Genomic DNA, 17519 nt, shown 5'->3' with positions numbered 1-17519 from the left:
AACTCGTATCTGGTAAGGTCTGGGATATGTTTTGTTCATGGTATATAACAAAACTGCCAGTTCAAATGTGTTGGTATCAAATGCAGTGGGACAGCACCCAAGTACAAGCCACCAAAGCTTCCTTGGTACCATTACACACACTAGAGCAGTGTCAGTGGGAGCGTGGGGGGCAGATGTCACTGAACAAATGGAGTTGTGTGGGTGTTCCTCACCATTTCCCAGGCTGCTGGCTGATGGTACTGAGGTGCCCTTGCATGTGCAGTGTGCTGATGAGTTTGAAATTGCTGCATGATTTTGAACAGTTTGTTTAAGAGTAAGTGCAAAATGATTATATGGTATTGCTGAAGCTTGTTAGTGAAGCAGTTTGATGTTTTGTGAATTCTGACTTGCAGATCTCCCAGCTCAGTATTTTTAATGCTGAATGCACTCAACTGCTTGTTCCAGCTCTGTGCTAGAGGCTGTACTGTCAACACTTGGATGCCAGTGATCTGTTAAAAGCTCTCAGTTGCAGTGTTCCTCTCAGTATGAGCTTTATATGATCTTTTTAATTCTGATCCTCTCAGTATGACCTTTTATCCTAGTTTTTCAGATAGTTGGTAAATTTCTACTACAGACTTCCTACAACTGTAAAGAGGGAATATAGTAATTTCTCATGTTTTGTATAGATGTCATTTAGTGTGCATGTATGAGTTTTGATGGTGAGATGTCCCTGTCAGCAGCAGACTGGAACTGCATCCATTCTTTGCAGGCTCTTGTAGCTGTGTTGTTGGAATGCATATATAGAACAGAGAGCAGCTATAAATTTATAGTTCACCTTAATTTTCAGGACAGCAACATGGGAGAGGTCCTTAATTCACAATAGATTACAGGTGTGGTTCCTGTTGTATAGCAAGTCTTATCTTATTTTCAGCACCTTTTGCAGTAGCTCAGAAAGGTCCTGTTCGGCAGTCTGGGTTTTGTAGCCTCAGTTCTCTACACTCTATGATGTCTGGGCCAAGAGTTGTCCAAAAAAGCTTGATGACAATATGTTTCCCTGGAACTGTGTTGTTAAGCACACAGGAGAAAAGTCCTAACATAATCCATTTGGTGTGATGAGATTTGTGGAGCTCCTGTAAGTGCTGTAATCATTCTGTGCAATGGCCATGTACTGTTACTTTTTTCTGCTTTCTTGTTCTGCAGCTGTTTCTGGACCATGTATGCTATTGCAGAACTAGAAAGTGATAGCAGTTACAAGACTTGGCCAGTCCCCAGGGTTACCTATTACACTGCAGTTGTTTTATAAAGCACAAAATTTCTCCTTCTAGGTGGTGTTGGAGTTCATCTCCATCTGTATGGCTGCTGAAATAATTTCTGTGCAGATCCTGCCGCTCCTTGTCTGGCTTTTGTGCTCTAGATGTGACTGAGCATTATGTTCCAAACACATTTTAAGTAGAGATGCAGTGCAGTGTTAGATAATTTTATGTTTTAATTACTTCTGTTAAAGAATGCAAAATGGCCTAATTTTGAATTAGAGTTACAAGCTTTAGGACAAGTCAAAGAATACTGTGTGCTGTCTGGAATACATTGTACATTCCTTGGGGCAGGAACTGTGTTTCCATCTGCCTGATGTGTTTCACGTGCTCATATTTCTGTTCAAACAGAAAATCTGTGCAGAGGGAAGGCTGTTTCTTTTAGTTCAGGAGAGTGATATAAATGTCAGCAAATTCTGTCCCTTGCCTGTACATTTGAATGGTAAGGGAGTGAATTAGCCAACATACATAATCCAAGCAGGCATTTCTAGTCTATGCTTGAATTTGTTTGTAGTGCACAGTGTGGGTTTGGCAGCTGGGTCATGCAGTCAGAGCATGCAGCTCATCCCCTCAGCATCATGGCATGTTGGATAATGTGAGCTCATGAAGTACTTACATATGAAATCTGTTTGGGCTACTTGCAGCGGTGAGGATGTAGCAGTCCAGATGTGGAAAATCAAGGCATTTCTTAGCATACACCCTAAGTGAATTAAAATAGACCTTGAAAGAGGTGATACAGAAAGAAACAATGATTTATAAGCTGGGGTTTCAAGCTGGACTGGTTTTGATCCCCAACTGCCAGTTAACTGTGATGGAAGCAAATTGTGTTTGTTTACTAATGGTTGCTGTTGCCTTAAAGCTGTAGGATAAAGGCACTGTGGGCTAAGGTACACCAGCAGCTGCAACAACCTTCATGCATGTGGGATTTTGCACCTCACTGCTGGTACTCTTGACAGAGGTTTCTGTTGTCATCCTGATCATTGCTGAACTGAGTCTCTGATTGTTGTGAATATGCTTGGACCGATCAGCTTCACGTATAATTAGCAGTCTTCCCATACCTAAACTGGAAGTCTTGCAGAAAGTCAAGGCTCATTTTTATAGTCTTAAAAAATGACAAAAGTACACTCTCAGGTCATGCTATCTATCTTTGGACTATGTGGAAGTTACTTTGATGCTTCCAAGAATTTTTGCTTTTTGGCTTGAGAAGTTAACTTGCTTATGCCACGCTTCTATCTCTGACTCTGTAAGCCCAAACAGTCCCGGTAACTAAGTAACAGCACAGCTGAATGTTTTCATAAAAACAATGTTGCTGCTTAGAGATGTGATTTACTACTTAAGTGTGTCTGTACATATATACAGAGGCAAAAAGTGATGATGACCTCATCTTCAACAAGTCTCAGTTTTTTAGTCCCCAAGCCAAAGGCAAACTTGCTGTGAGCAGACACAACTCCAGTGACTTCAGTTGTAGTATCACCATTAATGTCAGTGCTCACTTAATTGCTGACAGAAGCCTGTTTGTAGTGATCAGTGCTTGAAATGTAAACCCAAAAGAAAAAATGGATAATTTTGCATCTTTCCTGGTATCTTCACATTGAAAAAAAGGAGATACTAGTTAACATGTTAACTAGTTAACATGATTTTGTAAGTAAATCTGACTTTTTTTTAGAATTCAATTTTGATATTGTCTTGTTACTCTTAAATGAATTTACCAGTGCTCAGAACATGTCTTTTGCATAGAATCAATCAGCTGTAAGTGATGACATATTGCAGTTATTAAAAATACAAAACAGACCTGCATATCTTCTAGCCTATTAAAAAAAAAGTATCTTCCAGTTCCTCTATTTGGCAAAAGTTTCTCAGAATTTATAAGTAATGTTCCTCTGTTCTGTTCAAGCAAGATTCCAGGTCACAAATAGATTATTCTGATAAATTCTAGTAGTTTTTAGATGCTGCATATAGGCCTCATTTAATCTGTATTCATGATATTTAAAATTTCCAAATCTTACACTTGAATGCTTGTACCAAAAAAGTTATTAATCTTTACCAGAAGGAAAACTTTCTATTTGTGTAATATTTATTGATGCTAAACCCACATTATATCAGCACAACAGTCCAAAGTAATGATAATACATTTTTATAAATACAAATAAAAAGTGGCAAAATAATGCTAGTGAAGCTAAACAAAAAAGTAAATTAGCATGTCACAGTTGAGGAAAATTTGGCAAAAGATATGACATACTCTAGAATAAAATCAGATTATTCCCACCTGACAGACTGACATTAATCTGGATTAACCATCCCCATTACTAGTCATATCCTGCACCAGAATAGTACTACCTTGTGTGCTAAAGTTTATTAGTCACTAAAAAACAAAACAAACTTTGTGTACTTACAAAGCAATACATGTATAGCAGTAATGCAATATATGGTGTACACAATTACAAAATAAAAAAAAAAAACAACAAACCCCTAAGTACAGGACTTCTGAATAAATGAACTGAGATAAAAGATTTCAACACTTTTATTATAAATAATGAAAGATACCATATATGTGCTTCATATAAGGAATACAGTGTTTTCCTTTCCTAGCAAAGGATCGTAGCTCGTACCATCAAACACTCATTTTCCTTGTCAGGCCTAGTAATTTTTCCATCCATTCTCCTTCCCTCCCATTCAACTGAAATTCATTTGCTTCTAATTTAAAACTACCCAGTCAGGTGTGACTTAATTGGGGCTCCACTTCCTGATGGATTTGCCTTGCATTCTGTAAGTAGCCTTCAGGCTTTTCACCTATGGTGCACGGACTCTACCCCTCAAAAGAGTTGACATTTGCCTGCAGTCAAGAGAAGGAAAAAATAAAATCTACCAGAGACATGTTACACTAAGAAGAAAAAACAAAAAGCAAATTGGATTTTTTTTGCCTATCTTCATTTTCTACTTCCTCAAATTTGCAAACTATCACCTGTGGTGTATACTTGTCACTTAAATCTGTAGTGTAGTTTTAGTTTCAATCCATTTTTCACTTACTATACATTTCTAAAATCCTCATACATATTACACAAGCTTTAAACAGTCAAACATTCCATACATACACTCTCTAATTTTCAGCTCACTTTAGAATTTCAGAATCTTGAATGGGAGCATCACAAGGTTACACACTGCTGTCCGGAAATCCAGAGAGTTTCAACGTCTTGCCCAGTCCCTCCCACCCCTTGCAGTAACTCACTGCAGTGGTTTATACTATCAGCATTTTTTCCTATCTAGTTACCAATGTGTAATCTGGAGTAGATTGTTACTATGTCTCAACTCTTCTTTGCTGGCCTGCAGAAGTAAAATTACTTCTGCTTAGACTGCCATTGCTATGTGTTTTAAATAAGCCTCCTCCAAGATGGCAAAAAGGAAAAACACAAATGAGTTGAAAGTCAGGGTATTAATGTCCATACTAACAGCATTGAAAGAAAGATTGTTTTTTCATGGTTGAATAGAAAGCAGTTTGCAGAGATACAGCATTTGCTTACATTTCTTTTCCTTGTCCCTTCCTGTTTCATTCTTATAGTATTGCACTTGTTCGTAGCTGTCAGAATGTGTGTAGCCATTTTAGAACTGTTGATAACCCTTGAAGAAAACATCTTGCACCATTAAGACTGTGTAGCATCTACTTACTGCTTAAGAAGGTATGTAGTGAAAAATCTTTCTCTCTGATGCATTTTGGCCTCTATGAAAAGGGTTATGAAGCAACATAGGTTAAGGAACCGGTGAATGTGATTTGTTGTGCAATGTGTACATTTCTATTAATAATCTATCTATTCTTCTAATTTGGTATAATGAATAAGGAATATATGGTTACTGTGTTTGTTGTTTATCTTTTGTACATGAAGGTGTCTGCCCTTGCATAAAGTGACATAGGAGTATCATTGGTCAAGGCAATGGCTTTCAGTGTTTCTGCTTTGAAAGAAAAGGATGGAAGCGGCAGCTGAATCTACAGGTCATCGCTCTCTACCAGGCCAGGCTGCATTGTCAGGTGCACTGGGTTTGCTTCTGGCTGGAAAGCTGCTTTGATGTCCAGTCCTTGGTCACAGAGAGCAGCGTACCGGCTGGCTGAGGGCCGCACCTTCTTTGGCTTGGTCTGCTGAGCGGGCTGTTGCCACTGAGCTGAGATTGAAAAGGAAAGAACAAGTGTTAGCCTTCCTGAGCGCTGCACCCAAGTGTGCCAGAGGCTCAGTCAACCCTTTGTGAAGGAGAGAGTAATTTCTGAGAAGCAGAAAACCATTATATCAAAGGTAAATTTGTTTAATTTCTTCACATTGTTGTTTTTTGTTTTTTTTTTTTTCTCAGCATCTAGTTTCACCTTCTAATCTGGTAAGTAAATACAACGGTCTGAGTTACTTTTTGGCCTTGTTTTCTATTTCCTTGTGCCACTGAGAAGGGTGACAGCAAGGAGGTTGTTTCTGTGCACTCCTGTTAAGGAACAGGCCTGTTGTAGGGTGAGTTGTTGCATGTAAAATGAAATTTTCTGGTTGCCATTGCCACCCCTCCCTGTATACTGAAGAATGCTGAGCCAAATGTCTTATTCACAATTCCCACTTCCAGCACCACCCCAGAAACCATCCTTTATCAGTCCCTCCCCTTCCCCCTCCCAGTTAATTCTTGCTATGAGAAGACTGGTAAGAGATACTTCTTAAAGAAAATACAGGGCTGCTTTGGAACAAACTGAGTAATTAAGCAGAAAGCCATAAAAACATCTACTGCACTCCTGGTAGCTATCACAGGTGTATTACAGACTAATGTACAAAAGAATACAAAAGGTTAGGGAAGTGCCAGCAAAACAACAGTAATAATGATCCACAAAAATCATATGATCATGCCGTTATCTGTTGTTAATTAGCTATATTTAATGTATGAAGCAAAACCAGAAAGCATGCAAGCTTGTTTTGCTTTAGGTGTCTGAAAGATGGTGAAATATACTTTGACAGAGCATTTGTTGTCTTGAAGTAGATGTTTACTATTGAGGAGAAACTATAAACAAAAGAAAGAGAGACCAATGTAATCCATTCTGTGAACAACCCAAAACTTATAGAACTGTTGCTTTTGGGGGGATTAATATGATAATGAAAATTGAAGCCACTTACTATAAACATCCAACCTGGCAGTGCAAGACACAATCCCAGCCTCATTCTTAGCTGAAACAGTGTACCAGCCAGCATCCTCCTTTGTAGCTCCCTGAATAAGCAGGCAAATGTAGCCGTAGTTATCCTGGTGCATGCTAATCAAAAGAGAAGTAGAGAATTACTATTTAAATCACAAACCAGTGTAAGCTGTTTTAAAATGGCATTATGAACTGACCCAGTCTTAGTTGCAGATTGATTACAGTCTAACTTTAATTAAAATTTTAATTAAAATAGAACTTCCTCTGAACTTAGCAACTGGAAAATAAAGCCTTGAGTATGCTTGACAATTTGGCAGTTTAATATCCTGTATTGAAAACTAAGAAGAAAAAACACATGGAGTAACTTTTCTTTCACGATTATGGATTAAGACATCTGGAGTAGCAGGAACACAAGATCTTACCCAGACTTTTGTGGAAAGGATAAAGAAACTTAAGGAAGATCTTAAAATGTAAAATACTGAATCTTAGTTGCTTAACTGTATAGCAGAATTATGAATTAGAGTTTCTGCTGATAAGCACAGAGTGTTCTGTTGGAACCTTGATTTTCACTAGCAAATTTCTGTAGTTTTGATTCAGGAAGAGAAAAACTAGTTCGTCTTTTGCTTAGAGTGCAAAGGTAGTTGTATAAATCTAATGATGGAAAACAAGTAAAGTTTTATTTCTGGTTCAGGCAGCAGGCTGGCTGCAAGTTTGAGTAAATATCATAAATTATTACAATCACTAGTTAATATTAATGAGATGCCCTTTACACAAAGTGTTCATGTGACCTCTTAGGTTTTTATTTGTTTTACAGCATAAATCATCATTGAAGTTACACATGGGGAGGTTATTCTAAGCCAGTCTCACCTCACTCGGTCAGTGTTGTATGTGAGTGACTCGTTCTCTTTCTTCCAAAATATCTGAGGAGATGGCTCCCCTGAGATTCGACACTCCAGTCGCACTGGGAATCCCTCAGTCACACCTGTGTTTTGAAGCTTCTCTATAAATACAGGTGCTTTTTGTACTTCCTTAGCTGTGAAAATAAAGATTGCACTTATGTTGACACTTGTCTATGAAAACATAGCCTTTCTTTCAGCAGTGTGCCAAAAACAATTATGAAAGACCTAAGTGGCAGGAAACTTAAGTGTTGTCTTCATTAACCATGAAGTTCAGTCCTGCTTCCTCTGAAGAGGACAGTCCCATCATTATTTTAACAGGGGGAAAAAGTGAGTGATAAAAAGCTGATTCTGTCTTAAAATAATTGAAATGTAGAGCATGACAACTAGATAAACTGGCTGCACTATGCTTGGTAAAAAGTGCTCCCCATATTCCACAAAAGCACAGACTTTTAACTGAAGAAGGAACTGCTGTACCAGAAGTCTGCAGTGGCATTAGTCTGATGTGCTGTGAAATGCACGAGGCATTCCCACTGGCTGCCCAGGGGTAGACGTGGGCGTGCAGAGATTGTTATTACAAAGAAACATCCAGGGAAATAGTCTGGTTGTGGCCTCAAGGCCAGCAGCCCCCTTTTCTTAACTGTGTGCAAAGGCATTATATGCCAGACAACTTATGCCACTATGTAACATGAATAGCTCACCTATAAATATCCCATACTTCTGTTACTGCCAGGTTTCCTTTTTTCCTTTTCTTCCCTTTCCTCCACCCCTCAACGTGTCATTTGACATCATCCATGTTTTCTTTTTTCACGCTATCCTGGCAGTCTGCAAGCTTAGCATGAAGATGTTACCTGCAACAGTGAGCTCCAGGCTGAATGAATTCTCACCAGCTCGGTTGCTGGCAATGCAGGTGTAGATTCCAGCATCTCTGGCTGTGACCGGCTCTATGATCAAGGAGTGCACCCCGTTCTCGCGCACCAGCATCTTGTGATTGCTGTCAGGGCGAATTGGTCTGCCATTGAGCTGCCAGCTTAGGTCTGGAGTTGGTAATCCACTAACCTTGAGTGTAAAGACAACAGTGGGAAATTGTTTTAGCCACATGAAACGCTGGAGGAGTCCTGACTTGTTTCTTCAAGGAAGTTTGGTTTGGTTTGCTACTGCAAGTATACCAAAAGATTTCAAGATCTAATTCTGTCCTGATTTACACATTGAGTCAGTTGTAGTCATTTCTGGCCAACTCCCTAAATTCCATGATGTCTTATGGGCGCGACTGAAAAAAGATCAGTGTGTAGATAGGCTAGAAGCTAAATAATAATACATTGCAAAACAAAAGGCAGGGTGACACCTTTTGTCTTTTTTATTGTTTGCTCTTCAGGTGGAATGAGAAGATACTCCTTTCCAGATTAACTTCTTGTTGGAAAGCTCCAGACAAAAAGATGTTAGCTGACTAACTACTGACCTCTGAAGCTGCATTCCACTGAGGTGTGCCCTAGTGACAGCACCACCTGCACTAGTTAATGCTGGGTCTGTGTGGACAAGTCTTGCACTCTTGAAAGCTGTGCCACTTGCTGTGGGGACTGCTTCAGAGCAAACAGCTTCTCCCAAATAGGTCAGCATAAAGTAAACAGGAGTCACCCAAGCCTGAATTATTTCTGCTCAGCAGAGTCATAAATCAGGTTTATACTGTTTGAAACTTTTAACAGGGTTCAAAACTCAAGTAGTAAAAAGACTTAAAATGTAGAAACACATTGTCTTTATAGTGTGTGCTGCTTCCCTCCACACCCCTGTGTAGCTGAATTCTGTAAATCAGTTTACTGTGAGCTCTAAGATTTGCCTGAAACACTTTCATTGGACGGGAGGGAAACTTTTACTGTCCACTTACTCACTCATAAGCAATGAGATTAATTACCCTGCTAACAGGAGCCGAAACTGCCAATAGGCAAAATTGCCTTGAAAAGAAACCAATGTGGTTTTTCAGTCAGCTGATGTTATCAAAAGGCTGCTGCTACCCTTTGCATGACACTTGCCTTGCAGTCCATCCTGCATAGTTTTCCTTCTTGAACAGTCAGATCTCCAGGAGCCTGCAGAAAATGAGGCCGGAAGAATCGTTCCTGAATTGGTTCATTTTCATCACCACTGTCCCTTGATCGAGATCGTGGTCTTAAAATAACATGAAATAAAGGTAAATTATTTTTTTTCTCTGCTAAATCAGAAGAACCATAATCACTTATAAGACTGGTTTGAATTTTAAACCACTTTAACCTATACCATAATCACCTCATATTTACACACATGCACTGGTAGCATTTGGCCCAGACTGAGTTAATTATGACACTGCAGTTATTTGATTACATTCACTTAATTCACATCTTGTGACAAACCATGACCTATAAAACAATATTGCTGCAGAATAATAGCTTGTAATATTAATTAATTTTATGAATGATAGTATTTTTGTTTTGTCTTTAAATCACTGAAATACAAATAAAACAAGTTAGCCTTGGCATGTAGCTTCAGTTCCCCATTTCTAGTATCCTGTGTATTTAACCCCTCACTGCTGCTGATTACACCAGAAAGTACATGGACTGTTCATTAGTCATGGTTCCCTTTCAGCAAATAGCAGCTAACTCATAATAGCTAAAAGCTAACTCATCTCATTTGACAAGAGACCTTTTACATCAGACTTATCTTCTCTTGTTCTGCACTAGTGAAGGCTGTGCAGAAAATGCTGTGTACTGAATTGCTGCAGATATATTTATTCCTCATTTAACAGGTTTTTTTGTATGTGATACTCTTGAATATTTTCAATGCCACCAAACTGTGGAATTGAAACAATGAGAGTTTCAATTGTGAGAAATAGGGAGAATAACTTTGGTTGCTAGTTTTTTTTTGTTTGATTTTTTTTTATATAAAGGTGCCATAAACAGTTTGATAAATAATAAAAATGAAAGAAAAATAGCTCCTGTCCCTTACACAGTATCAATCACCTTAAGCTTCCATGATATCATTTAATTAATTTTCAGCATTGGCTATTCTTCGCTTTTAATTTGATCCAACAAATCTTTTTTCTAAATGATTCCTCATTTAAGTAGATTTTTGTTCCTATTGAGATTAGATTATTCCATTTGTGTGATTTAGTAATCAAATAATCTTGAAACAAAATTTTATGCCCATTTTTGTTCTTGCCTGATCAGCTCCTGTGGGTTCCATTTTGGAGCCAGCTGCTGCCTACAGTAACATCGTGTGTAAAGAAGAGGAGCTACTCAAATATCCTCCAAAGACCTCTTTTATCAATGGCACATTACAGTGAAATTCTCTTATTTGAATCCCACATCCTGTTAACTTCTTCCAGTGTTTTGTTTTGGCCACTGTTTGCAGTGTCCATGCTGCAGTACAGGTGCCCATATGCATTTTCTATTGCCCAAGGTAATTTCTCCAAGTTAAAATAATTCACAACCAAAAAGAGCCTAAAACCCTCAATGGTCACATTTGGAAAACATGCTGTACTACTGCATGGGAGATAAACACTCCAGCTGCATGCTCTGCTCCCACTGAGGCTGCAGTTGGAGTTGCTTGAACTTGATTTATTTTGCCCTGCTCTTGTTGTTGCCCTTTTTTCTGCTATTGCTGTGTTTGAATTGGCCAAGCATTACCTGTGCTACAGTATTCTCTTATTAAAAGCTCAATGTTGACTTTTTAATGATCATCACAGTTGTCAGACAGCTGTAACTAAGGGCAAATGGAGGGGCTGGGGGGTTTGTGTAGATATCACTCAATACTGCTTAATAATGTGGGACTGGATACTGAAATGGGAAACACAGATTGACGTCCCTGCACACACCAGGAGCTCATGTAACTCTTTAGGTGCCTAAATCCATGTCTGGAGCACTTCAGTTTTTGCCACATGAATACGTCTAAAGCTACTTCAGTAGGTCCAACACTGCAGCTCATAAGCACCTGAGCTTTAATTGGTGAGCTCCTGATCAGTTTTGGAGACATAGATGCCTCGTGCAGGTAGATGGATGGCAGATGGAGAGCACTAAGGAAAAAGTGTACTGATATTGTTTAGTAAAGAGTTCTGCAAGACCAACTAGAAATTAAGGTATCTAGTCCAGTGAGTGCTGCACGTGCAAACAGCTTGAGCAAAATATGCTTCCACATTATTGATGAGCATCCTGTTGATAAGATGCCAACAAAGTACAAGTAACTGATGCTTCATAAGGTTTTGTGAAGCTGAGCCAAACAGATGACCTGGCACCACAGAAGTGTGAAAGCCACCAACTCATTGCTGCAGCTGCAGAAAAAGGCAGCACTGCTCAAAACTGGGAGGTGTGTGGGGGGAACATATGTTAAATAAAATGGAAAACAAGTTAAGAATTTGTGAACACAGATGTTGCATTTCTACCTCTTTGTAAGTTTACCTTAAAATCGCAGACTTTTTTAAGCCTTTGCCTTGAGAGGTGAAACTAGGGTAATTTCAATTCTAAAATATTTTGTGGTTTTAAACAAATAATGAAATGAGTAGAGCCAAGTAGCTTCAGATGTCTAGGAATGACAAATTGCAAAAGACTGGAATAACTTGGACTCATTGTGGGCTCTTTGGAGTTGCAATGCAGCAATGTGATCAGTTTCAGCAGAACTGACATAATGTACTAAATGTGTCCAGGGGACACTCCATTGGTACAGTACAATGCACTGGGAATTTCAGTGAGTTAGAAGATAAAGAAGACTTTATGACAGGCCATGTGGTAATGATCAGTAATTTGGAATGAAGGAGATTAAGTTCAAATTAATCCCCTAATTGAGAGCAGGGTGATAGGAATGTTTAGTTTTAAAATCTTCTTTAAATCTCATGTATTTTATGATTTATTTTGGACTCTGGCTGCCATAGTTAAGTGACACAATGTTTGTTGAGCACCTTCTCATCTAAGGGATTGAGTCCAAGCTTTGTGCACATCAGAAAATTCAAAAGTGGCCACCCACATCAAGTGATACTAAGAAAGTGATATTTGTCAGCTAAGCAAATCTCAGAAAAATACATTAAGAGTGAAATAGAACCCCAGAGTTCTGCCAGAACAGAAATTATCAAATATAATCTGTAAGAGATTAAATATACTTCAGGAAAAAGCCTGCCAACAGTGTAACAAGTCATAAAATTCATTAAGCTAATAATTACACTTGTAATAAAAGAAGTAAACAAATTTTTGTTATTCTCAAGCAGAAAATCTTATAGAAATAATATCATAGTGCCATAGGAATATTACTTATCAAAAGTCAATGGCAATAGACATGACAAATACCACAGTATATGGGAGAACAGTAATTTGGGATATTACATTAGAAAAGCCAACGGCAGGACTCTGTCTTAGGAAGGTTTTAAGTGCTCCCATTTCATCAGTCTTGGGTGAACCCTCTGATGGGCGTAGTGAGAACTCACTAAACAGAGATTCTGTGCTGAATGCTTACAGAAACTGCTCTTCCAGAGCAAAGATAATGGGATAAGCCCTTCACATGGTTATTTTACAGGAAATAAGAATCCCCAATAATTGCCCTAATTTTAATTAAACAGCTCTACAGAAATCCCTTCTTTCTAATTCATTACTCACTGGACACCCAACCCAAAGCAGCTTCCTGAGTGCCTGTCTCCATTAGAAAATAAAATACCAGCCAGAAGTGGCCTTGGACTTTGAATGCATTTGGAGTGACTGAAAAGAGCCTCCTCCACTATTACCTGAGGTTCTGTCCCTCACAAAAAGAGAGACACACACATTTGTCCTTCAGGAAGCTGCAGGAGTGGCAGCTGCTTGATGCTTTCACCCCTACCTACCTACCTACCTTCCCATCATATTTGCTTTTAAAGCATCTTTCCCCTTTGTCACCCCGTGTGCACTGACTTATTCAGCTGAAACCTGATTCTTCATGGCACCTTTTCCCTTCAGGGGTTAATGTGGACTTTCCATTTTTACCATTACCTGAAGGTGCTAAGTGCATTAGTGACTGGAGATGCTACAGCAGGTGGTCCCAGCCTTTTCTGTGCTGTTCTTGCACTCTGAGCTTTGGGCTTAACCCAAGGTGACACTGCAGAGGGAGCTGGTGGCCATCTCAGAGAAATGCTGGGAAATGCTTTCAGGGCTGTAGTTTGTTCCATGCAGGAATAAGACTGACAAGATCTTTTAACCAATCAGCCTCACTTCCTAACACTTTATAGCTACCAGAGGGGGGAAGAGAGCCTGTTTTACGTGCAGCAGTTCTACATCACATACTAGTACAGCACTAACTGTTACAGAAGTACTTTCCTGGTTGTATACTGACTGTGTAATTACATGTACTCTGTATATTAGTTGGGCAATATTGAGATTCTGTGGCTGTTGGAAGCATTAAGCAAAACACGTCTTATTACAGCAGAATCCAGAAACCAGAGCCCTCATACTGCCTTGAAACAGTTCTGATAACCAAAATCAACTTTTTTGTATAATCTAAAGCTGTCTAAGCTGTGCTAAACAGCCTCATAAATGTTTTAGGCAAGGAAAAAAATTATTTGAAGGGAAAAATTCCCTTCTATGGTCCAAAAACATAACCCATAGCTTCATATGGGAAAAACTGTAAACTCACCAAAGATAAGTTTAATACTTTGTTTCTGACTCATAATTCCTTATAAGAAACATTAAATACTAAAATACTAAAATATTTCTAATGTAAATCTGATAAACCTCTTTGACATGTAGTTATTAAATGAACACTTCCTAGAAGCTGCAGAAGATGGAGGATCCTGGTAGAATCCTAATCACATGAAATATTTTTAAAAAGCCTAAGTGGCAAGAGCCTTCCCAGCAGCTGATAGTGTAATTTGAGATACTGAGTAACTAGTGAACACCACAGAGAAAGGAGGAGACAGGGAAATGTAAAGATATTTAAAATTCATGTCATTTCAGAGGTTGCTTATACTTCTGAGTGTACAAGTTCTGTAGCAATTTCAGACAGCAGAGGTCACATTTCCTCCTGAATGCCATGTTTTTAACTTGTCTGCTTACCTCACATTCTTTACCTTACCACAGCTATTTTGCAAAATCCATATTTTTAAAAGAAAAAAAAAAGCATCAAATACCTTCTTATGTGAGGCTGACCTGAAGGTGACCAAGGACTGCGGCCTCTTTGATTTACAGCTTGAACCATCAGCCTGCCCGTGCAACTTACTCTGCCCTGTTAGGATGACAGAGAGAAGGAACATTAAAAGACTTAAAATATGTAATAATAATTGTTCAACCTGATCTGTTTGGGTTTTTTCCCTATTTTATCAGCTTCCAATCTAACACAGAACAGACTGGAATGACTGTGACTATACTACATTCGTGCTGGTTTTTTTAAAGACTGTTAATAGCACTGGCAATCAAGTTCCAAGTTCATAATGACTGTTACTGATGTGGGCAGGAGGTTTCCTCTGCGTGTGGCAAGTGGGCAGAAGATGTCCCATGGTGATTGTTGTTAGTTACCAAAAGAGTTGCTGTCTCCAAAGTGGATTGATCTACTTGATCTGGTGGGCCCAAAACTCAAAAAATCCCTCATTATTGTGAAAGCCAAAAGAATTTGACAGGTATGTAACAGGTCCTCTCTGCAGAGTGAATCTGGTTTGAGGAATTGCACTGAAAGGCACAGCTGTGCTGATGGACATTGGTGATTATTCAGGGTATTTTTAATGAATGATAAATAAAACATGGTTCTGGTGTATTTGCCCCCCTTTTTCTTTTACTTTGTGTTTTAGAAGGCAGGTTTTCCACCACAAGCAGTAGTCCTAACAGATTTGGGATGAGACTGCCCTGTAAGGGGTAAAAGCATCTGGTGGTCATAATAAATGACAGCTCTGCTCCCTGGGCTGGTAGCAGTAAAGCAACATCCACATCAGCCTTGCAGTGTATTTCAGCTCTAAGCTGTGGGCTGCACACTCAAGTCTGCCAGCATAGAAGTGACAAATATTTTTATCACAATACTTGTGGGGTTGCAAATAACAGTTCTTTAAGAACTGTCCAAAGCCCATAAAAAAACCCAATTTCACCAGGCTCACAAGCAGCCTCCAAATAGCAACAACTTTTGTGTTCCCTTAGAAATGAAGTCTGTGTCCCACTTCTATTCCCATGACCCATTTAGTCTGCAAGGAAAATCCCTGCATTAAAACAACCCATTAAAATTGTGCAAGACCCACAGCAATTCCTTGTGTAAAAGCTTTATTTTTTCCCCTTATGTTACAAGACCATTGAAGACATCTGGAGCAAATGAATTTCTATTTTGGGTACCACTGCATATTAATATTTTTCTGGCAGGTGATGAATATACATAGTTTGGGATCATTTCTGCATATTCCAGTACATGATGGTGTCACAAATAGAAACACAAAGCGCAATAAGGAATTCGGATAGGAAAGATTAAGCAGGAAGCCAAAGATTTTGGAAAAGTCACAGGATGGAGAGGATGGAAACAATGAGTGGGAAGTAATTCATGAGATGATGTCCTAGAAAGTAAGGGAACTCCAGCCTGAGGACTGTGGGTGTGTAATGCAAAGAAGCAGAGGGAATGGGATAAAAAGAAAGGTGAAAATAAGAACTTGATGTGAGCCCATAGAGTTCATAGAAAGAGCTCAGTTAAGGGATATGATCTCTAACTAAAGGCCTAAACCAGGCAAGGTTTTGTGTTTGTCTAGGCCCAGGGTCCATTTGCTCTGGATTAACTTCTATGGCAAATTTTACAACAAACCCCAGTGGTGTGTCAGAACTTTAATTCCAGCTCACTGCACTTTATGCCATGGGCAATGGGGCCTGCTGTGTTAACTATCACGGACAATCTCCAGGGTCTGTCAACAAGGCATTTTACACATAAATCCTATTATGTTAGCGCAGGTCAGGAGATGGCATGGACTGGCAGAGCTTTTATGAACTGAATCCTTTAATAAAACTGATTCCTTTGCTTTAATAAAACTGATTTCTATCAGCTGAGAACACATCTTTTGCTTTAGAGTTTGGTGATTCCAATAGCAATGACCAAACACAGCAGCAGCCTAGCAAATATCTGCCAGTCCATCAGAGTTCTGATGGGAGCTCCCTTATATTTATGTACTTTGCTCTCTTAAGGAAAGGCTGCCAAATTTGCCTAAGTTTGTGATAGCTTTGAGATGTGGACAACTTTCCATTAGAATTGAGAAGGCTTTGCCAAAATTATTTCCACTCAGGATGACTTAAAAGAATTGGAATCCAGATCTTTGAGTGTGAAAGGCTAGTGCATTAACTCACAGCCCTTCTTTGCCTCCATTGTGCTGTTAAATGCATAATAAAAGCAAGCAAATAGTGGAAGAGATAAGTATGTTTGCTTGGGAATTACACTGTAAAAAGGAAGATGCTTCTGGTTCTTCTCCAAAGAGGGGAAAAAAGCAAAAGCACAGAATTTTATCATTTAACAAAGCTGCTTTTTCAAGCTCCAAGCTGGAACCACACAAACCCAGCTCATTTTAGTACATCCAAAAATCCACTAACAAAGTAGTGCCATCATGACCAGAACTGGTAACCTGGGTCACTGTTGTGTCATTGAATGAACATTATCCTGAACAACAAATGCTCCAAAGCAGGCTGTAAATATTCAGGGACAGAGTACACTGCCCAAACACAAAGGCAGTTTGTTCAAGTTCTCCAAGATTTTGAATCACACAGTAACACTACACAGTGAAACTCTGTGCATGCACCGAAGACAACACTTAGAGGAAGATGAACAGGAGCATTTCTTACCTTAAGCATGCACATATTTTTAAACCTGTTGTGAAATTTCACAACTTAAGTGGTACCAAGTATTGGTAACAATGTCATCTATGTGTAAAAGCTCCCAGCTTGAACAATTCCATGGCCTTATGCTATTTCATTAATATTTCTTTTATGTGCTTTACTTCTCTACAAATGTAGAAAAAATAATTAAACCACCCATATTTAAGCACTGCAGTTCATAGAATCTACCCAAAAGCTGCTCTCTGTGTGTTGCCTGTGTGCACAACCCCTGGTATTCCCAAGCCCTCTGCAGTATGAGCAGGACTGACAAGCTGACAAAAATGGCAGCATCACGCTGAGTAACCTAGCAACGTGCATAACAGAGCACAACACTCCTGCTCAGATTGAACTCAGTGATCCAGTTTGTTATTCTAGTGTGATTCTGCTT

The 17519-nt window shown here is 39.0% G+C and overlaps 1 protein-coding gene across 12 annotated transcripts in view; it reads right to left on the bottom strand.

The window, feature by feature from the left end:
- Positions 1–3407: 3407 nt before the first annotated feature.
- The window catches only part of PALLD (palladin, cytoskeletal associated protein), a 184424-nt gene continuing 170312 nt past the window's right edge, over positions 3408–17519 (bottom strand). For 11 of the 12 annotated variants that reach the window (XM_005493911.3, XM_026797381.2, XM_074541216.1 and 8 more), the window contains 6 exons: positions 14437–14531; positions 9359–9491; positions 8183–8390; positions 7303–7468; positions 6419–6552; positions 3408–5441 (listed from right to left, as the gene is read on the bottom strand). In XM_005493911.3, the coding sequence (XP_005493968.2) occupies positions 5269–5441; positions 6419–6552; positions 7303–7468; positions 8183–8390; positions 9359–9491; positions 14437–14531 (909 nt within the window). In that variant the 3' untranslated portion in view covers positions 3408–5268. Of the gene's footprint in view, positions 5442–6254; positions 6306–6418; positions 6553–7302; positions 7469–8182; positions 8391–9358; positions 9492–14436; positions 14532–17519 lie in introns of all 12 variants that reach the window. The other variant, XM_074541217.1, reaches the window with a different exon arrangement.

Source organism: Zonotrichia albicollis, chromosome 5, assembly GCF_047830755.1.
Source record: "Zonotrichia albicollis isolate bZonAlb1 chromosome 5, bZonAlb1.hap1, whole genome shotgun sequence".
In the NCBI taxonomy this organism is placed as follows: Eukaryota; Metazoa; Chordata; class Aves; order Passeriformes; family Passerellidae; genus Zonotrichia; species Zonotrichia albicollis.
Note: the sequence above shows the minus strand (reverse complement) of the source record. Positions and strands in the feature narration are given on the sequence as shown.